This window comes from Ambystoma mexicanum, chromosome 12 (genome assembly GCF_040938575.1).
Source record: "Ambystoma mexicanum isolate Mex_15411 chromosome 12, UKY_AmexF1_1, whole genome shotgun sequence".
Lineage (NCBI taxonomy): Eukaryota > Metazoa > Chordata > Amphibia > Caudata > Ambystomatidae > Ambystoma > Ambystoma mexicanum.
The window spans coordinates 245949413-245972432 of NC_090936.1; the positions used below are offsets into that span (position 1 = coordinate 245949413).

The 23020-nt window shown below is 43.0% G+C and overlaps 1 protein-coding gene across 1 annotated transcript in view; it reads left to right on the forward strand.

Annotated features, from left to right (window-relative positions):
* Positions 1-23020, forward strand: part of MGST1 (microsomal glutathione S-transferase 1) — a 62863-nt gene that overhangs the window by 9285 nt on the left and 30558 nt on the right. The window contains exon 2 of the mRNA XM_069628382.1: positions 704-852. Coding sequence (XP_069484483.1) covers positions 727-852 — 126 coding nt within the window. The 5' untranslated portion in view covers positions 704-726. The remainder of the gene's footprint in view (positions 1-703; positions 853-23020) is intronic.

Genomic DNA, 23020 nt, shown 5'->3' on the forward strand with positions numbered 1-23020 from the left:
TGCGTCATGGTAGCCCCGCTCTGTGGAGTCAGTTTGTTAGCATCGCATTCGCAGGATTCGATTTTTTTAAGACCAATGCTATACCCTGACTTTCAAAGGACAACCTACAGGCAAAACCTAAACCCAAAAGAGTTAAACTAGTTTTCTAACCAACTGGTGTTCTAAGCATCATTCCCTTTAATGGCACATTTTAATTGTAGTCAACCGTGTATTTTTTCCACAAAGTGTTAAAAGTTGTAAAGTATCAAACATTGCATTTGTCCAATCATATCGTTCTAGAACGCCTTGCTTCAATATATTTGTTAATTTGATAAGCCAATTTCACACTGGTTGTATATGAGTTCTGAGCGCTGCCTGGCACAACAAAAGGGTTAATCCCTTCAACGCACCTCAAACGTAAAAAAAACCTTTTCAGAAAAGCGTTGTGTGAATTCAACGTGCCTATGGTTCATAGTCCTTTACTACTGTGTTCATTCATAAGCACTCTATCCCCACTTGATGACGTCAAGATGAACTTGCAGTGTAAAATAAATGCTTTTATATGCTGCGACGCTCAGTAGAGCCAAGTGTTCTATATGGGATAAGTGGCGTTTGTTAATGTTGGTGGTAGTTAATGGTCACTTTTTTGTATGGATTTCATAGTGTAAGATGGCACTCCATTTTGGCCAATTTTTTTGTTCTCTTTTTTCCTTATTTCATACAGAACTTGCAAAACTTGCATACAAAATGGCAGAGCTCACCCAACTAATTGACAGTGAAGTGTTCCTGGCCTACAGCACCTACGCAGCAATCGTCCTCCTAAAAATGATGTTAATGAGCCCGTGCACTGCATACTTCAGAATAACGAGAAAGGTAAGAAGGGAGGAAGGTAATTGCGTGGCGGAACCAATGAGGTGCAGCGCAGAAAATTGAAGACATCGTGGGTTTTGCCTTTCAGAGGCTGGATTTGTTAAAACAATGAGCCACTGTTGCTTTTCTTAGCACGAGGGTCCTGACTATAATTTGCCAGTTTGAGTTTGATGCCAACCTTGATTATGAGTCAGTCCTTCATACACAATTATTGGTGCGCTGGCCCTGGTTAGTGTGTTCCACTCTCTTATATCTAGTACTTGTTAGGAGGCATTCTTTGCATTAGTGTGGGCACCCTGTCATTCTGGGGAGTTTAAATTCAACTTTTTAATATGCCAATTTTTATGGCTTGGTGATTCTTGGCACTGATATTATTAGTTCGTCTAGTACATAATTTAAGTAAATTCACTGAAACTTTTTTATTTGAAGTTATTCAGTTTTGGAAATGAGGGTCATGCAATTTGTGTTTCTCTTTTTTATTGATTTGAACTCGAGTCATTTTGTCGATATGAATCTGTCAGTAAGGTATCTTCCTGCTATGCATCAGTTTTGGGGAGTATTGTGTCAATTTTTGTCCTAAACCAGGGTTCTGCAACCTTTTTCTCTGCATACTTTTTGAAGTAGGATGCCTAAGTGTCCTCACCATTGGCTATGCTGGATAGGGATGATGGGAGTTGTAGTCCAAAACATCTGGAGAGTCAACGGTTGCAGACCCCCTGTAAGTCACTCGATTCACCTCAACAACCAATACACCTCAATTGACCTACTACAATATGGATATACTAACTAGCTGGGAAGCTGAATGTGGAAGCACCGAGACTGTAAGGAAGCCCAGGCGATTCTGCCTTGAATATGAGTAAGAAAGAATGCAGCGAGGAACATCAAATACCACCTGTAAAACGTGGCACTCGCTGCATCAGAATGCAAAGCAAAAAGGGTTAAGACACTACAGGAAAGGGAGAAGGTGAAATACAGACCAAAGTGTATTGCAACATCAGCAACACACTTTTAAAATCACCAGAAAGAAAGTAATCAGATGCTTGAATGATTTTTTTACTACGTCTGAAACATAGGAAGAGCTGGTAAAGTGATAATCTGTCACTTATTTAGTTCTTTTCTAAATGCTTTACATGTATGATTTGTATGTATTAACTAGCTGTCCCGGGCATATAATTTGCTGATCTTACGCTCTCACTTACGATGCCTCTCTTGCGCCCTGGCTTTCTCGTGCTCTTGCTCACACTCTCACTCTGCTCTTTTGCCTCGCTTTCTCTCTTGCTGTCTCACTCTATCTCTTTCTATGTGGGAGAGAGTCACGTTGTCAGATGTGCGTTATATGGAGCCACCCCAGCCATTGCGTACATCATCGTGACCAGAGAAGAAAATAGATATGTTGAAAGAGGAAACAGGTTTTATTTCTTGCAAAATAAGCTATTAAAAATAAAGTACGTTATTTAATTGTTTTAACATTGTAAAGTGGCTCTTTTTAAAACTTCACAATGTTGAGTTCTAATGACTGCTTCCAGCATAATTCTATGTAATTCTAATAAGAAGGACACACTTGTTCTGCTGAGCAAAGTAATTCATCAAACCTAGAATAACCATATCAAATATTTTAGATTACCATTCCAAGATAGACATATTCTTAATGTACTCTTTTGAATTACCTGTATAATAAAAGGGAAGATGGCAAGAGCACCAATGAGGGTTCCTGGCTGCTAAGCATATACGTAAATCGCATTTTGGCAACATCATAATGACTACATGTCTTCAAATTGGATGAAAGGATTGTATGCTTGAATCACTAAGTACATAAAGCACACTGAGCTTGGTGCTCACTTCATGTTTCACAACGCTCACCCTAACATTAAAGTGTTTGTAACCTTGGAGCACATATGTACACATTGAAAATGCCTCAAGATTTTGACTTGAGAATAAACTTGCCATAGCATCTATCCTTGTCATTCCATCGCTTCTCATCCTTTTGGCTAAGTTCAAGTGTAGTATCTGTTCTTAAAAGGTATGTGCTACATCTGCTATTAGCCTTTTGTCCCGGTTAAGGTTTACACCACTGCATTTTTAAGAACAAGGTTATAAGCTGCACTCTCAGCTATGTTGCGATGGATGTCTGATATGTGAGGTGACTCCGTAATGAGGTGTGTGCTGGAGGTGCATTGCAAGGTACTGTTTGGGACGAACATGCGTGGAGTGTACATTGGAACATGAGTCACAAATGCAGACAAAGACAAAGGTTACATGGATGTCATCTCTAAGGGTAAACCGGCCTAAGAACACCTAATACTGAGAGTTGAGTGCTGGCGAGGACATGCAAGCGAGGTTGCAGTGGAACCACTAAGGAACAATGCATTCCTAAAGCCAGTGGGCATGACAGGTCAGGGGGTAGGGGGATAGTAGTAGTACATCTTGGTGTGCACCTGGTGAAATGGCAGACCTAATGAACCAAGTACTTATGGGAATCAAATGACGTCAGTTTTGATGTAACTATGAACTGAAATGGGGCGACAAAAGCACCCAGTGCCAACAAGGGTGTGATGGATAGGGCAGTCCCAAAACAGAGCACAATAGAGAACTGCTTCACAGTCAGAGAAGTGGCAAGCCAGAGCACTTAGTACTGGCTGACACCAATCTGTACAGGAACAGCATGACTTGTGTGACCAATGGAACTGTAGCTAAGACAGGGCTGGTATACACATCTGAGGTGGATGTGAAAGAGACATGACTCAGTGTCTGGGAGAAACCCCCCTCTCTCCTACAGAGTACCCCCCATGAGTCTAACCCATGCATGCCCATGGAGCGATAATCAGAGGCAGGGTCCAGAGGACTCGAGAGGCAGACCTTGTGAGCTAGCAGGCCTTACAAACAGGTATAGTGGACATGTGTGCAGACCACATGAAGCAGGACCACATACACGAGACACGGGGCACTAACAAACGTGCTGAGGATGTTTTAATAAGTTGATGCATTAGGCATCCTAATTCTTGTATCTGGAAGAAGTATTTCCTTTCTGTGTGCAACTGCTTACAAGGGGTGGGGCTGAGAGGGGGAAACCGGGTGTCAGAGTAAGGATGGCTGTGCACATGTTCAGTTCCAAAGCACAGACATTCCTAGAGTACTGTGTGTCTGTGTGTGTAAATATTTAATTACCCAACTAAGAATGGTACTCATTTAACAATGTCTCCTGCGAGCTGTAGCTCATGCATTAATCCTCAGGAGCGATTGATCAATGTCTCCTTGCTGAGCTGGCCTAACAGCTATACCATCCAGGTTGGCTACTATTGATATGTGCCAGACATTTTCAGAACATGTTCTTATTTTCTTAAACCCCAGCTACAACAGTTGTTTATGTTAACATTGTAATCCCTACTTGCTGTGCAGATGCATATGTTATCAAGTCTATGTAATGACCCTCCTTGACCCACGTGTTATCAAGTCTATGTAATGACCCTCCTTGACCCACGTGTTATTAAGTCTATGTAATGACCATCCTTGACCCACGTGCTACCAAGTCTATGTAATGACCCTCCTTGACCCACTTATTTCTTCATCCCAGAAGTATATTGCTTATGTTTCTTGCAAAGCCTAAACTCTGTCCCATTCAGTTGTGATGACAAATTAAGCTTTCTGCCAACATACATAATGGGGGGGATGGAGGGCGGTCAGTTATCATACTGGTAACACCCCCTTCATCACATATTTATTCATAGTTTATAAGGTGCGGGATGTGAGGGACGTTCTTTTTATTGGTCCACAAGTAAGATTGGTGGGTTGGGGGTGTGTGGGACTGATCTTTACACCCTTGTAACTCTCAGGTCAGGTATTAATGCTGTTGGTGTATGCTGGGTGCAGTGAGGAAGGCTATTTAGACAAAATCCTCTATGTGCATTTTGCGGTAGGAATGGATGGAATATGAAATCCTGTCTGGTGGCGTATAGAGAGAGGAAGATGAACACTCATACCTACAGCGGTGGAGCGCAATCATGACCCTGTCTTGATATTGTGCAGTACTGGTATTTTGTTCAAGTGGTGCAGTTTCACAAAAACGTAATCTATTTGCTTATATATGTTGTGCGATTCTCAGAGCAAGATATTTTTGAGGTAATTGACAGTTGGGCTAAAGTTATTAGTTATTCATTTGGGTTACTTGAGGTTGTGCTCGGGCTTTGTTAGGAATTGAACAACATACAGGCAAAATCAATATGAGGGCAAATCTTTATTCATCCTTGACACCAAAATTTCAAAACAGTCGTATCACACCGCTATGTCTTGGGGGAAAAATGACTCAACCGTGTGTTGATCACCTAACACTAAACTAGTGCTGAGCCCAAATCAGAAGCACTAGATGTCCCTGCACACAAGGTGAATGTCCCCAGGTAACGGTGGTGCAACGCCTCCCTAAAAGAAATGGAGAAGACAATCTCCCTAAGCTAAACTAACACTAGGGCAGCTTTCTTGAACCCAATCGATTCACACACTAGTAATGTCTTTGTGGAACAACCAAAAAAATCAATGAAATGCTGTTAAGAGCAACAAATAACCCCAGGACTGCTTCCTAAACCCATCCTGGGACTCCATCAAAGAGCATTCCAATGGGGATTTTACACTCTGTTTATTCCCCTCTTTGGAATATGTTACTCGTGCTCTGTACTGGTTTGTTAGCCACTTGTCTGCTACATGGCTGTTTTTCATCCTGCCATGGACATCGCGCAGGGATGGGATCACAGTTGGTTTTTAGTTTTCAACAATTCATTTCATTTTTTGGGGTACGCCAGACTTAGTTTGTGATGCATGTTAGTCAAATGAGACCTTTGGAGGCACCCCAATCAACTCCTTCTTTCTCCCCTACCCCTTTCTGACCTGCCTCTTGGGAGGGATAACTGGTCAAAGGAAAAAACAAACCTTTCTCCAACAGTCCATAGCCGTCTCTTTTTGGGGTCACTAGTTTGTCCAAATGCTGTTCTATTGGTCTTCTTTCTGCTGGATGAGTTGAAACAGAAACAACCACAATCTCTTTAAAATGTTCACCTGGCCTTGTTGAAGGGGTGCTTCCTCCAGGACTCGGTCTCCTTAAGTGGTTCCCAACAGATCCTCCTGATCAACTTTCCTTATGTTGGGGTGTTGCCACGTCCAGCAGTTGCTTTCTCACAACCGCACGGTGTAACAGTAGCTTGATCTCCATTGGGTTTCCTGGTCAGGTAGCAGATGGGAGGGTTTGAGGACCTCTCCCCCTTCTCAGGGTCCAAATATCTACTCAGTGATCTGCTTCCCTAATCCAGCACTTGTATTTGCAATCCTCATTGCCATGCCACATGCTTGATCCCCCCTCCGACTATGGGCTTAGCCCCCTCAGATCGGGGCTTCAGCCCAACCCCCTGCTTTGGGGAAAGCATGCCCAGTTGTATTTTCTAACATTGCTATTCTTTTCCTGTTCCTCTTGCTTACCAGCTGTCTCTAGATGATCCTCTCCTGTTACCACCAATTGTTCGGCACTTTCCAACCACAGCAGAGGTGGGGTAGTGATGTCTGGAATATGGCACAAAACCATAGTTAGGGGTCAGGGTACCGGACCTGGCCAGTAGGCCACACCTGGTCGTAAAATTGCAGCAATCACAGAAATCACAGCTTTGTGTCAAAATCCTACAGTAGGTAAGTAAACTTGCAGAATTGAGCAGCGATTAGGCAAGAGTAAAATATTCCCTATATGTACCATCACACTCATGGGATAGGCTAAGACATCCCTCCATTACACACCGGGAACCCACATAAACGTTTTGATGGCTGGTTAATCAGGCTGGCCCTAAAATCTGCCAGACCCATTTCCACCCGCACAACATGTGGATGCTCTATCTAAGACTAGCGACTGGTCTAAACCAGTCCAAACCAATACAGGGTGCATAGTGGGCATATAGTCTTTTTAGGCTGGCCTTGTTGCTTTCCCAACAAAGGAAAGGCGCAAAAAAGAATCAGACAATAGTTGGACTTAAAAAATACATCTGCGCCCCAATAGCTACCAAAAGGTTACATTAGGTTACTAATGCGGCACAATTGTATGCAATAGCACCTGGAGCATCTCCAGTTACAGATGGGATTACCAATAAATGATCTCAGGCCAAAATAACCAGACAGACTCAAAGAAGATGGCAAAATACTACTTTATTATCAGTTCAATAAAGTAGGGATACCTGGTGAGCAAAAACGGATCTGATCTACCACACTCTCAATGCATTTCAGTTACACAAATGATTTTATACCTCGACATATGTCAGCTATGACGTCATTCTACGTGGCTAACTGTTAAAACCTATTGAACAGAGGGATTGGTTAAGGGAAACATATACATAGAGGATATGTATGGGTTAGTAACATTATTGAATGCCCCTTATCTGGTATGCATGCCTTGATACACCGCTAAGTTAAATGCAGATTATAGTATAACAAGAGCCTTGGATAGGCTTCTGCAACAATGTATGGTCCACTATTACATAGGACCTCCGATTGGTTGGCACTCTCTCACCAACCTTAGACATTCGGCTCATTAGCAGCACGTAAACAGCGAAAACCAGGTTTGGGGAACAATGTCAGGCATCTGCCTTTCTAAGCTAATTAGTCTACCATCTCTCATCAGTTAGGCCTTACGCCAAGGCTTCTTCTTTGCAGTTGACCTTGAGGAATGTTCTCTTCCTCAGATCTTGTGAGTGAAGGTACATTGCTATCTTCGTCTGGGCCTTTAGGAATGGGCCCTTCGTTTTCTGGTCCTGCACCATGTGTGAGGAGTCCATGATTTTGTCCATTTTGCCCTTCCTGTTAGTGCTATTTGATAAAATTATATTGGGTGTTATTACTCTCCTCGGCCTCTGGAGACTTGGTTGCCCCATCCTGCGTGTACTTTCTGCATCTTTAATTATGCAATACTTGGCACTCGCAAGTGTTCACTCCTTTACTTAATCTAAAAGAGTGATGTCCTGTGTATGTAGCTTATCCTCTTTGATTCCTTTCAAGCCTTGCAGTTGCTTCTTGATGTGGTATCCTTGATTTTGATCCAAGCAAATACCCTTTGTTATTGCACAAATCTGTATTCCAGTGCCTGTCGGTTCTGCAGCCTTGGTCTTTCAAAGCTTTCACCTCTCAAAGCTTCTCGCTTATTATTATACAATGGCAACGTTTATTTTCTCAACATGGCTGCTTTACTCACGTTCTTTTTCCTAATTTGCACCTTGAAAAATATGCGTGCAGGCATGTTATTAATGACTCATATCATATCATACTTTAGCAAGCTTCTATTTCTACCTTGTGTTTCTGCATATATACATTCATTGCATCTCTTGTCACTTATATTCTTAGTGTATGTGCTTTCCTTCGTATTCACATTTATGTTTACTTGTTACTTCAGTCACATCTTCATTCTTTACATGTCCATGTGCTAGTTTCAGTGTGTCCTCATGTCTTCTCCTCTTCATGATTTCACTTTACATCTGACAGACTTCACTTATAGTTCTTCTATGTCCAGTGGTGTCTGTAGACTTCATTCTACCACATCAGTTCAGGGGTGCATTCGCTATGGTTGTCTGAGCGCATAACTTCTCTCATATCTTCAGTGTGTTATTGGGATGATACATGGTGTCATGCACAGTGTTTCCTTGCTGTTCTTCCAGTGTGACGCAGTGAGGGTGTGTGCTCCAGGAGTGACGTATACATCTGCCTCTCTAAAGCCCCCCTCAACCACCTCCTCAATCATCTTTATCTTTTCTTCACACAGTGGTTTCTTCGGAATCCATATCTTTGTCACCCTCCTCAGGTCACCTACATTCTTTATGTGTTCATCCACACTCCAGGTCATATGGCAGCACTGCCTAGTTAGGGAACATGACACCCAATGACCTACCTTGTTCTTATGATCCTTGGGATAATAAACCCCATTCCTGGGGGTGTGTCATATGGCTTCCTTTCAGGTGCTCACGGGTGGTGTTCTCAGTCTGTCTATGTTCGTCAGTCACAGCATTTACATCGATAATTATCTTCATACCAATTTCTTTCTTCACTGTCTTCTTACATTGTCCTATGATTATTCTTATAAGACATAATCCCAGCAATAACAACACTAGTATTGCTCCCAATATTTTGAAGGCATTTTCCAGCCAGGTTGGAACTCATGAGAACAGAGGTGAAAACCAGTCTTCGACTTTGGTTTCATCTACTTCTTCCACCATTTTTGTGTGCAGGGTTGACAACAGAGTTTCTGTCAGGGTTCCATTTTCTCCGGTATTACCCAATTTGATTGATTTGTAATTGATCGAATGGTAGATCTTGGCAAATACGGCCAGTACCATTTGATTGATTAAAATCCATCAAATTGGGTAATCAATATCGAACATGGGGAGCAGGGGTCGGGGGGTGTCCCCCAATCCCCATGTTTGGTATTGATGGCCTTGGGGGGGTAGTAACCCCTGCTTCCTCAGGATCGGAGGTGGGGGACAAAAAAGAAAAGGGCCCTGCATCGATCCGACCCGCGTTAGAGGGACGGAACAGACGCTTTAGGGTCAGGAGAGGTAGCAGACTTACAAAAGGTAAGTGGGGGATGTATTGGAGGTCATAGATTTGCAGGGTTTGGCCGCAATAATATTGGTTTCACAGCAAAATTGACTACGATCAATTCCGCAGCGAAAAATTCTGCCACGGCCAAATCACGTATATCAATTTTCTCCATTGTGGGCAGGTTTGTATGTACAGCAAGAAGGCCCGATCGTTTCGCACATGCCTCCTTCAATTGCTGTAATAAAGTCCAGGACATACCTGTTCTGGAAGGTCATGAGTCGATGACCCTCAATTCTTCTTTATTTGCATTAAATCCTTTTATTGTTATGTTAATTGTTTGTAGCAGCTCCCACCTTGTGATTTCTAACCACTTGGTGTTGGCTGCAGCTTGAATTCCTGGCATGAATATGGCTGTGAATATGACTGATATCCTACTGAACAATTTATGCTCATCTGGAATGTCATGATAAGTTTCTATTAATTCTGCTCAGAAGTAATTCTCTGTTCTGCTGGGAGAGCAACCTCTTCTTCATTTGATGTGCATTCAATTTCTGAAAACTGTCTATGTGGAGGTCATGTTGAGGGATCACCAATGTAGGAACATGTGTTTCTGCTTGAAAGCGATCCCAAGCGAATGTGCTTTGGGTAGGGAAGGGAATGTAGTGCATTTGAGCACCATAGGGATTTAGGGATTATCATGGCCATTGGCACTCAATGGGTGGGTAATAGACTAAAATCCCACAAGCATTGTGTTCCTCTCAGATGTTGTGGCCCTTCTAGTTCTACTCCAGTGCAGTAGTTTTGGCTTGCAGGTGATGTTTAATCGGTCATTGGTGAAAAAATAGTTTTCTACAGACCAAACCCAAAAACCATAGATTTAGAAAGACCGAATAAAATAAAATATTTGGTCTTTCTAAATCGATTGTAAGACCTCTCTCACCCACCTCAAACTCCATTTCCACTCACCCCAACACCCCCCCACCCACACATACCTTGCTCTGTCGATTCTGTCCTACTCTCTGTGTGTTGCCATTTTGGGAATGACAGGTGCTCCCTGAGATTCACACGAGTGCGCGCAGGGGCTGACAGGCACGGTCGGGCGAGGGATGTCATGGAAGTAAGGTAAGTGTTTGGGTGTGTTCATTTGTGTGTAAATGTATGTGAGGGAGAGGAGTGTGAATATATATAGTGGGAACGGGTGGGGGTGGGGGCACAAGTTATAATGAATCTTGTGAGTGTGTGGCAGGAAAGTGTGGTGCGGGACAGGTTGGGTGAGGGGGCATGAAAGGGGGGGCTCAGGGGTGAAACACCCCTGAATACCTTAAAAACAGAGGGCACAGCGAGGGTCCGGGACCAACATGATACAACAGCATTTCGAACGTGACACCAAATCGACCAAAATAAATCTGTCTTTTTGGTATTTTACTTTCAAAATGCGGTAATATCACATAAAACCGATTAATCACCATCCAATAAGCAAAACTTTAAAAGGGTTGAAGTGGCAAGGGGATTTCAACAGAAGTAAATTTTACCACAAAAATAAGTTGGAGATCCTAGAACCCAAAGGTGGTAAAAAACATAAGGCTTAGGGGTCACATAATATGGGACAGCAGACCACCCTGCTGTGGAATTCTGCCTGAATGCTGTTTCTTTCCAATATTTTAGCCCTCTTCCCTTTGTTCTTTCTCTCTTTCATTTCACGTATGTATTGGGTTTATAAAGTGCAACCGTAGGTAGGAAGCAATGGGGATCTGTGCATATGGGATGCATCCAGAGGATCACAGGTAAAAGGTGTTTGGGTTCTGAGGAACTGGGATGGATAGCAGACACCAGACCTCGACCACTAGAATCCATTTAAACACTAACTCACACCGCTCCCAGGTAGTATTTTCAACTGTTTCTATTAAGGCCCAGGAAGTGAGTGGATTCAGTAAAATGCTAAATATTTGGAGCAAAACTGAGTCCATTCCACGTTCAATGAGGAGAAATCAAAAATGGGGGAAAAACATTTTCCATTTAAGCAGCATTAGGCCATGTGCGTATTCTGTGGCGGGTCACAAGAAGGACACAGACTCTGTCGTTACATTTTATGGTTATTCTTAATTAAAAGAAAAGTGAAAACTCCTTACTTTCCCTATACTATGGGTTGTCACTACCTAACCTCACCAGGCTTCCTGAATTGGTTCAGGGGAATGGAGCCAACTCCTGAATACAAGGATTGTCTTTATTGGAATGACCTATTTTGAACTTTCACATTATCATTTATTGTGGTGGAGTCAGAGACAATTACCTTGCACATTTTTGTATATGCTAGTGTGAGGGTCAGATACTATTTGTGACACAAGGTCAATTGGCTTTAGTTTGTTTCATAGGTAGGGGCATTCTCGTTAGGAGAGGGACAGATAGGTTCCCACCTGAAGGGGCCCCTAGCGGACCCTCACGTATGGAAACAAGGCACAATCACCACACACGAACTGATACGCCAGACACAAGGTTGTATTCCCAAAAGCTAGTGTTTATTGCAAAGCAAATAGTCACAGTTGGCCAACTGGGTCCCATGCCCCACGACGTGTGTTTCCAGACCCCGGGGGACGCAAGAGAGTGAGAATCATACAACAGTTACATATTTACAAAGCAGGCATCTTACAATAAGTGGTGACACATTCAATACCGCCTATAATGTATTTCCTTTTAATCGGGTACGATGATTGACAATTGTGACGAGTATGACACCTTCAGGCATTTATTTAGCAATAGTTTGCAATTTCATGAGCCTGCAGACACAATTCTTTGTTATAAGAACACACTGCTTATGTTCTCTGCAAGCAAGCTGCGTGCAAGGGAGAGACGCATTCAAGGCCTCGCTATCTCCTAGTTTCTATTCGTGTACTGGGGTCAACTCGCTCTCCAGGGCTCTACAGGGCTCAGGAAAGGGGGACCGCAAAGATGAGCATAATTCAAGCCATTTAATGTTCGCTTCTAACATTTCTACTGCATTAGCGAGACTAGCTGGCACCTGTGTACTGATTAAATGCCTCGCTGCTTACGTCCAAGGACTTGTGAGGAAGGAGACCGGGCATTTCTTTCTGGGTTGCCGCTTTATGTTTCAACAAGTCTCTCGCGGCCTTGCTCTATGCATGAACAATAATGTACTAGTGGAGCAGAATAAGTTTTCAGCAAAGCAGTTTTAACAGAAGGCAAGAGGCAAACTTTAGAGAACAAAATGGCGATTTCAATCACTTCAAAATGGCCACACTTTAGTCAAGCTTATAGCTATGTATTTCTAATACTAAACAAATTAGGCGATTGGTCTTCGGCAACAAAGTACATTGCCTCCATCATTGATGGGTGTCTACTTTTTCTTGACTGACAAACCCTCCTTTTGGCCGTATGCCAAACGCCTCATCCGTACATTGCATCCTCTTACGACCAAGTATCTGATTCTGAATCTTGCATACTACTGATCTCCTCCTCGTCCTCATTGTCATCAATATTGATTGACATGAATTCTTTTACTGTCTTCAATTCATCATTACCGTTAGTACCTGATTTAGTAGTGCTCTTTTTTGCTACCATCTGTACACACTCCTCACTTATTTCAGTACACACTATAGGTAAGCAGTGTATGCAACAACATGTCATGAATATTCCTAGCTCTGCTACTAGGATCGCAAATAATTTCCATCCCCATGAGCGTAATACCTCCCAGAACCAGGAGATTATGTTCAATTCCCCAACTCCCTTCAGGGCGGTGAAGGTCAGAGCTTAAAACGTGCAACTTTCTTATCGCTTCGAAAATCATAGGGGAGGAGTCGCTTACAAATACGCAACATGCTGATCCCACGATTTTACAAACTCCCCCACGATCAACCAGGATTACATCAAGAGCCATTCTATTTTGGAGTGTCATTAATCTAATTCCTTTTTCCTCTAATGTCATAATGTATAATATATCTGTTGTTCCATTTATTGTTTTCTCTAATATTCTGCACAGTTGTCTTATATTATAGGAGTTTATTGCTTGGCCCCAAAATGGTATGAATGATTTTGCCATGTCCTCTGTGATCAAACCTCCTTCCTCATTTCGCCGTGGTCTTGACCTGGCCAATTTTGCTATATCTGCTGCTCTTGAAAGAAATATCCCTGGGAACAAAAATCCCAAATAACAAGTACCTCCCCAGTTTCTAGGTAACCAGCGATATGTTTTTCTCCACATATAAAATAATCAGGATCACCTACATAAACTGGCTCTCCCTCTTTATCAAGGAATGCTATATTCATGCATCTAATGAATGTCCCCAATGAATAGGAACCCTTTTTTCGCAGGCAAAAGGGGACAGAGCGTGGACTGTAATTTACAGTATAGGAGGGGGGCACTGTATCTTTTTCTGGTCGTCTCGATCAGGCAGCTTTTCAGATGGTGATGGGCCCTTTTTAGCGTGCGTTGCATGTATCCACGCTTTCCTTCCGTCCACGCGGATGGCAGTTTGTGTTGCTAAAAGTATCTGGTAGGGTCCACGCCATCTAGGTGCAAGTGATGTTTTTCTCTCAAAATTCTTGACCAGCACCCATTCTCCAGGTTCCAGTGAATGCCTCGGACCAGTGTATCTGATGGGTAGAGCCTCCTGCACCTGCTGATGAATCAAACACAATTTTTGAATGAACAGATTACAGTTAATGCTGAGCACAGGATATTCAATCTCCTTTAACCGTTTTGGCTGTGGTGCACGCCAAACATTCGCCGGCCTCCCCATCACTATCTTGTATGGGGAGAGCCCAGTTCTTGCCTGCACAGATGTGTGCATGCACAGTAACGCTACCGGTAATGCATCTACCCAGCTCAACTTGTTCCCTGCACAAATTTTGCTTATTTTGGCCTTTAAAATGCTGTTGTGGCGTTCAATAAGACCGGCACTCATAGGGTGCCTAGAACAATGGAATCTCTTGTCAATCTGGAGACCTGCGCAAATCTGTAGTATCACTGCGCCAACAAAATGCGGGCCATTATCTGACCATATGACAAGGGGCAGACCAAACCGGGGAAAAATACTCCTTTAACATTACTTTTGCAGTGCTCATCGCGGTGCAGTCTTTTAATGGATATGTTTCCACCCACTTACTGTATGCACATATAACCACTAAAACGTACTTTAAGTTTTGGCACCTCTCCATCTCTATGAAATCAAAATGGATTACCTCAAATGGTATAGAGGGAGGGCCGAAACTGCTTGTTGGAGTCACCGTTCCCTTGCCACATTGTGTTGTAGGCACGTGATACAATTTTGGACCAGCCTCTTGGCATTTTTATTTATGTGTGTGTTCTCCCATACTGTAGCTAGATTCTGATCTATCTTTGTGGCACAAATATGTGTGGGACTGTGGGCCATCGTGACCATTGCAGTTACATAAGAGTTGGGCAGCATCCAATTTTTACTTTTCTTGTCTACCCAGCAACCTTCTAGATCTAATTCAGCAGAGGCCTCAGCCCACCATCGTATCTCGTCAGCAGTGGCCTCTGCCCGCATCTCTTTGACAGTAGCAATTCCATCCTCTATCATGCAAGGCACTTCCTCAGACTGTACTGTCAACATTTTAGTATTCAAATCAGTAGCAGTTTGCTTCTCAATCCTGTCTGCAAATGCGTTTCCCTCTCCCACTTTACATGTTACTTTTTTATGCGCCTCGCATTTCACTATTGCTAGGCGCTTGGGACACGTAAGTGCAGATAGTAATCGTACAATCAAAGGGCTATGTTGAATTCTGGCCCCATGTGATGTCAAGAAACCCCTCTCAGCCCAGAGTCGGCCAAAGTTATGAACCACGCCAAAGGCGTATTGGCTGTCAGTATATATGTTTACACTCAAATTTTCAGATATCTCACAGGCTGTGGTTAAAGCTATTATCTCTGCGGCTTGTGCAGAGTTGTAGGGGATTCTTTTACTCTCTACAATACTCTTAAACGTAGTGATAGCATAGGCAGCAGTTGATGTGCCATCAGGTAATTTAAAACAGGAGCCGTCACAAAACAGTTCTCCATCTGGCTCTTTTTGTGGGGTATCTGTTAAATCAATTCTTCCTTTTGTTTATTCCTCAGTAACCATTAAACAATCATGGGGAGGTGATTCATTCTCACCTAGTTCTTCCATGGGCAGTGGCATTAATTCTGCAGGATTCAAAGCGCTACACCTCATAATTTGGATGTGTGGCGCAAAGAGGACAATTTTGTATCTAGTCAATCTAGCAGAGGTGAGGTGTTGCATCTGCGTTCTATTTAATAGAACGTCTATGGCATGTGGCACCATCAAAATCAAGGTGTGCCCCAACACCATTCCTTCGGTTTGTTTTACTGACGCAGCAGCCGCTGCAACAGTTCGCAAACAACGTGGTACTGCGCGCGCTACAGGGTCCAGCACAGAAGAAAAATAGCCGCATGGCCTATTTCTTCCATCTTGTTCCTCTGTGAAAACAGCCAACGCGCAGCCCTCACTTTCATGTACAAACAATCTGAAAATGTTCTCATAATTTGGTGTGCCCAAAACTGGAGCAGAACACAATGCAGTTTTGAGCAGATCAAATGCTCTCTGACATTCTTCATTCCACTGCAAGGGCATTGCAGCATCCTTTTTCCTCAATACCACCATTGGCTTCACAATCAATGCAAAGTTCACAATCCACTGCCGGCAATAGGAAGCCATGCCTGTTACAGCTCTGACTCCTTTCTGTGTCTTTGGAATAGGTATACCAGAAATACTCTCTATCCTTTCCGGGGTCAGCCTTCTCCCCTCTCTCGAAAGTAGGTAGCCCAAATAAGCCACCGCCTTTCGACAATATTGGAATGTCTTTAAGCTCGCTTTGTGGCCATGTGCTGCTAAATGTGTCAATAATAAAACAGTACTGTTTTTACAAATCTTTTCTGTATCAGCAGCGATTAATATGTCATCTATATACTGTAACAATACACAACCTGTCTGTAATTCTAGAATATCTAGCTGTTCTTTCAATGCTCTGCTGTAAATACTCGGACTCCCTGTGTAGCCCTGTGGAATGCGCGTTTATGTAAATGATCGTCCTCCTAATGTGAAGGCAAACAGATATCTACTTTCCTTGTGTACTGGAATACTGAAGAAGGCATTTTTGAAGTCAATAAAACTAAATTACTCTACCGAGGCAGGAATCATTGTCAAAATTGTGGTTACGTCTGGAACCAATGGGAATTGAGGATCTACTACTTTGTTTAATGTGCGCAGATCAATTATGAAACGATATGGTACCTCATTACCCCCTTTCTTATATACCGGGAGAATGGGGCTGTTACATGTACTGCATGTAATCTCTTCAATCACCCCCAATTTTACCAAATCAGAAACAATACTTTTCAAACCTTTCTCTCCTTCTGATGAAACTTTGTACTGTGGAATACGCGGTAACGTTACTTCTTCTTTTAAAACAATCTTTACTGGTTCTATTTTCAGGCATCCAACATCATTGTCATTCCTCGCCCATATACAAGTTGGCACTTCACCCAATTCTCCTGGCAAAGGTTTGGACAAAAATTCAGATACTGGTACTTTCTGTGGCGAAATTGTCAAGAACACTCCATCGGGAGTGCAATGGAAAACTGCACTCAGTTTTTTCAATAGATGTAACCCCAAAAGGTTTTCCCCACAATTTTCTGTTAAGAGAAATTGACAATATTCAGTGAATGGACCTAATGTTACTGCTACTGGTTGGGGCACTGGATTGATCACTGGGGTACCTTCAAACCCTACTGAAATATTTCTTTGCCCTGACAGTGGTATTTCCGGAACCAAGTGATGGTCTATCGAGCACTTTTGCGCTCCTGTATCTACGAGAAAGCTATGCTCTCTATTCCCGACTTTCATTTCTACGTAGGGTCCTTTTTGATTCATGGGAATAGACTCTGGTTCCGACCCCTGTCTTGGGCTGTTCTGTTGAGGAAATAACACATCATCCGATGTGTAATCAATACTATCACTATAGTACGTATTTGATTGGGTTTCAAAAATGTTCCCGCCCCTTCCTCTATTTCCATTTTGCGTGTTCTGTTGGCTCTGATTCTGGCTAAAAGCAGTGTGATTTTGAGCTTGGTTCTGATTCTGGGTACCATTTCCTTGACCATTTTGATTCTGCCGCATGCGGCTTCTATTCTGCCCATTTGTTCCTCTGTGCCCCCTATGCTGTCTTCTCTGGCCATACCCATTTCTATTTTGTAAATGTGGACATTGCGCTTGCCAGTGACCTTCCTCTCTGCAGTACGCATACTGATTTAGTCCCAGAGGCCCTCCATGCATGTTCGAATTACTTCTGCCTTGTGCGTTTCCTCTCCCTCTATTGTGTCCCGCCACTTGCTGAAGTAGCACTCTTGTTTTCAAATTTGCCCTATCCTTCACCTCTTTCTCTGTATTGACTCTGTTCTCATAATATTGGGCCATATGCAATACTCCGCTCAACGTTTTTGCTTGCCATGCACTTTTTGATGTCATTATTAGGTTTGGATTGGAGGTATTCACCCTCTCACATACTTATCTACAAATAGTATTTTACCTGCTTCTGTGCTTACATCCTGTCCACTAAAATCTGTAAATACTTCCTCAAATCTTTTAGAATAATCTGTGGATAACTCATCCTTGCCCTGAACGCATGCAGTCAATTAGTTCCATAAAATTCTTTTTTTCTGGAACAATTTCTTTCAATCTTTGTATTATCCCTGCTGGTAACGCCGCCATATTTGTCGCTGGTTTTCCTCCTGCTTCTCTATTATTATCCTCCCTTACTAAATTCGCCCAAGTGGCGCCATAGGCCGCCTCATCATCCACCTTTCTTATTTGCTTCCATATGTCTGCTGGCAGAACTACTGGGAATATTAGATCCATATCATCCATAGTGAACATTGACGATTTCAAATAGGACTCTATTTCCTTATAGAATCCCGCCAGATTCTTTCTTACATCAGGAACCGTCTGTTTTATATTATTCAGTTCCTGTCTGGAGAAGGGGACATGCACATACTCTGCTGTATAATGTGCTTCGGTTACTCGCGCTGGTTGGCCCCCTGTTGCAGGAATCTCTACTTTAGGCACAAAAGTAGGTGGGACTTCTCTCATGGGAAATACCACACTCACTGTTCCTCCCCCTTCTCTCATATGCAATACTATTCCTAAATCTACTGATAAGGATGTTTCACCTGTTCCACGTTCTAGTGCTCCCTTGTATACTGCCATCATTTCGGGGGTGGGGCTGGCTTTCTTCTCATCTATATCTTTGTCTATCGAAAATTCAACCATTGTCTGCAGTGCTTTTCTTTTCATGCGCAAGGGGTATTCATCAAATATCTCATGTACTTCCATTGTGGGAATACTAGGATCTGAAATCCATCTTAACGCCTCTCGTATACATACTTTTAGTTAATCATCCGTTTGTCTTGGCGACGGCAGACATCGCCGCTGTACATATGGTGTCGCTGCTTCCCTCCTATCTCTCCTAATATCTTTATTCCTCTTCCCCCGTGTGGCAAACATTTCAGCATATTCATCATCAAGCTAATTCTTAAATTCAAAAAGTCTGTCTACATGCTCCCTTATTTCTTCATCTCTCTCTCTACAACGGGCTAATGCATTCAAATCCAACAACTGTTGCAGCGGTAGCCTCCGAATTAACTGTTTCCATCTCCCCGTTAAATATTCCTGCATGCATTCCAACAATACCTGTCTTTCATTGCTCCTCCTGACATCATACATCGAAGCTAGCGTTGACGTTTCATCATTCCCGTTTATATACATCTCTGCCTGTTCTTGCAACTCTCATTTTCTCTCCTTGCTGATCGCACTACGGGTCACTCTAGCGCATTCACTTTGTCCGGTCCCCTCTCTCGTTTCAATGAGTTCAAGTTCACTTATTGGAGGGGCGGATGGGACAGAAACAATCTCTTGGGAGGGAGGTGCAGATGGGACAACGGGAACGGGAAGTGACTGTTGCAGCACTGATTGGCTAATGGGAGGCGCTGATTGTAGGATCTGTGGCTGTGCTGGGGTTTGATCAATAGGGAGGGGTTGAGCAACTGGAGGGGGCTGAGCAATAGTCATTGGCGCTGTCTTTTTAGTCTCTCTCCTTGGGCCTCGCTTTGTATCAGTTAATATTTTGTTTATTAATTCATCTGATGAATGCAACTCTTGTTGTGGGTATATTTTATCTATACTCAACTGACCACGTCTATTCGATTTTCTCAAACTATCATTCCACTCCTCCTCCTGCTTTTCTTTCACTCTTTCTGCTTTCGATTTATGCCTGCGTGCGCTCTTCTCTCTACTTTTCCAACGAAGCGTAGCTTTCCTTTTCCAGTCCCTAAGGATATCAAATGCCGCAGGACGTGTTTTCTTTTTCATCAACACCTTCTCCAAGTAATCTATCCTCATAATATCAAAACTCCCGTGATTTGGCCACTGCAGATCTTCCTCTTTTCTGGTTTGCCTATTCCAACTCTCACAAAACATTATCACCCCTACACCATACTTTACATACATCTCATACGCCAGCGACCCCTCGGGTGGCGCGACCTGGCCAGTTTGCAAAGATTGTCTACCACAGCGGAAAAATCCTGGTAAGGTGGACAATAGCCCAGGCATGTTTTAACCTTACCCTCGGCTAATCAACCTTACACTGGGTGTTTGATTTTGCAAAATCAACTCTCAACCAATATCAGGGTTACTTCGAATCGGGGCACGACTCACCTGATCAATCAAATCGTCTTTCAAGACGCGATTCGTCCGTATACTGACACAACCAATAATCGTTGTGTCTGCCTATTTTGGCTCACTCTGCCTCATTTCAGGACCCTCGCCTCCTTGTTCTCTGGCCGGGCACGTTGATCAGGGATCAGTTGTGTGCAGATCTGCAAAGGAGTCTCATCACTTTCACAGGGGCGCCCCGAACACCTCTTGATCCCTGCTCGATCGTCCCGTCCTCGCTGTTCTCTCCGCCTTCCTTATTTTACAACATACACAATGGATCAAGTGGGTGAGGGTCCCTATTCGGGCGCAATCTTGAAGGGGCCCCTAGGGGACAAGGCACAATCACCTCACACGAACTGATACGCCAGACACGAGGTTGTATTCCCAAAGCTAGGGTTTATTGCAAAGCAAATAGTCACAGTTGGCCAACTGGGTCCCATGCCCCGCGACGTGTGTTTTTCCAGACCCCTTGGGACGCAAGAGAGTGAGAATCGTACAACAGTTACATATATACAAAGCAGCCATCTTACAATCAGTGGTGACACATTCAATGCCGCCCATAATGTATTTCCTTTGAATTGGGTATGATGATTGACAATTGTGACGAGTATGACACCTTCAGACATTTATTTAGCAACAGTTTGCAATTTCATGAGCCTGCAGACACAATTCTTTGTTATAAGAACACACTGCTTCTGCTCTCTGCAAGCAAGCTGCGTGCAGGGGAGAGACACATTCCAGGCCTCGCTATCTCCTAGTTTCTATTCGTGTACTGGGGTTCAACTCGCTCTACAGGGCTCAGGAAAGGGGGGCCGCAAAGAAGAGCATATTCAAGCAATTTAATGTTCACTTCTAACATTTCTACTGCATTAGCAAGACTAGCTGTCACCTGTGTACTGATTAAATGCCTCGCTGCTTACTTCCAAGGACTTGTGAGGGAGGAGACCGGGAATTTCTGTTTGGTTTGCTGCGTCATGTTTCTGCAAGTCTCTCGCGGCCTTGCTCTATGCATGAACAATAATGTACTAGTGGAGCAGAATAAGTTTTCAGCAAAGCAGTTTTAACAGAAGGCAAGAGGCAAACGTTAGAGAACAAAATGGCGATTTAAATCGCTTCAAAATGGCCGCATTTTAGTCAAGCTTATAGCTATGTATTTCTAATACTAAACACATGAGGCGATTGCTCTTCGGCCAACAAAGTACATTGCCTCCATCATTGAGGGGTGTCTACTTTTTCTGGACTGACACACACATTTTGCTTAATACACATGGCAGATGTTGAGAACACCACAATATTGTGTCTGTCTCTCATTTCTGACACCTCACATCAGGCACAGCAGAAGAACTCCCTTTTCTTGTGCCTTTGGGTAAGTGGTGTCCACCAGGGTTCGGTCAAGCCACCACTTCTTACTCGGTCGCTCTTCGGATACTGTGCCAGTACTTCGGCTCCTCTCACCTTAAATTTTCCTGAGTGCCACATGCTAGGATTCGCACTCCAGCTTTCTCCCAGCATTGGACGCCATGCATCCTCATTTCCTTCAGCTTCTTTCCCACATCTGATTTGAAACTCCCAGGCATCGCTTGCTTTAAGGTTTCTCACTGCTTCCTTTTAACTGGGACAAGTGTGATTTGCCCAATAATGTTTAAAGGACTCACTCCCAGGTCTCCGGTTCTTCTTGTTTTCTTCTAGCTGATGTTACTAGAAATGGGCTATAGATGAGCACATCTATAGCCCATCCGTGTTTTAGCTTTTCACTTTTGTGCGCCCTTGGATGTTGCCTGTCACGTTGAAGTGAAAGATTACACTCCCAGCGAAGGAGTGTCTTGTTGGGAGAAATCTTGTTGGGAAAATGCGTGACTATTTCTTGAATGCAGTGATTGGGTTTTTCATGTTTGCATGTCTGCTTCTGAAGTTGAAATGATCTGTTGGTTAAGGAGTTCCTCCTCGGGAACAGTAGTTCTTGTTCCTGAGATTGGAGTATCTCGCGGTTTGGTCCCGATTGCCTCTAACCCTAGGGAGGGTATCGCGTACCGGGCTCATCTCTCTAGCCTCACAGGGAAAGGCTACCCACCCTGGGGAGAAGTGACGGAATCCCACAATTTGTCACAATTCCCAGATTTAACGTTTCAAGAAGAGAGACCATTGTTTGACAGTTTTTTTGGAGAGCCTTCCTAGTGGTTAGAGTGGTACTGCCCATTTCTAGATTTGAGTCCTCAAACTAAAATAATAAAACAGATAGAAATGTATTGGAATTGTGACATCGTATGCTGGTAATAATCAATCTGTACACAAATACATAGGATTATTGTAGTCTACCATCACCTTTTAAAACATGGTAGTAAGTAACCTGTTACAAAATACAGCAGCACATAATGGTTTACATGATAATAAGCCAACCGATAACTCAAGGAGGTAGTTAGTTATTATTCATTAAAAAAAGGCAAAGTCAAAGCAAATAAAAAGGCGAGAAGATTAACTAATTCAGTCTTACTCAGCAATCATATATAGTGGAGCACATTTAGGATATAGTGGAATAAAGGGTATAAACGCGGGGTAGAAGAATGTTATATAAAAATAGGCACTTATAGCACTAGGCCAGTTATATAACTTTATTAAATTAATGTGATATAAAGACAATATTTTGGAAGAAAAATGGGGAAATAGAATAGAATTGAATACTGCTTTACTGGTCATCGTACCACAAATAAAGTAGCATGCACAAACCTACGAGTGGCAGTTGAAATTATGTAACATAACCTTCGATAGTATGAGTAACCAACACATAGACCATTAGATTTACTTTCTCAGGGCGTATCATTCATCATGGACACTGTTTTAAAACTGATGACGTGTGTATGCATGAAAAACATTAC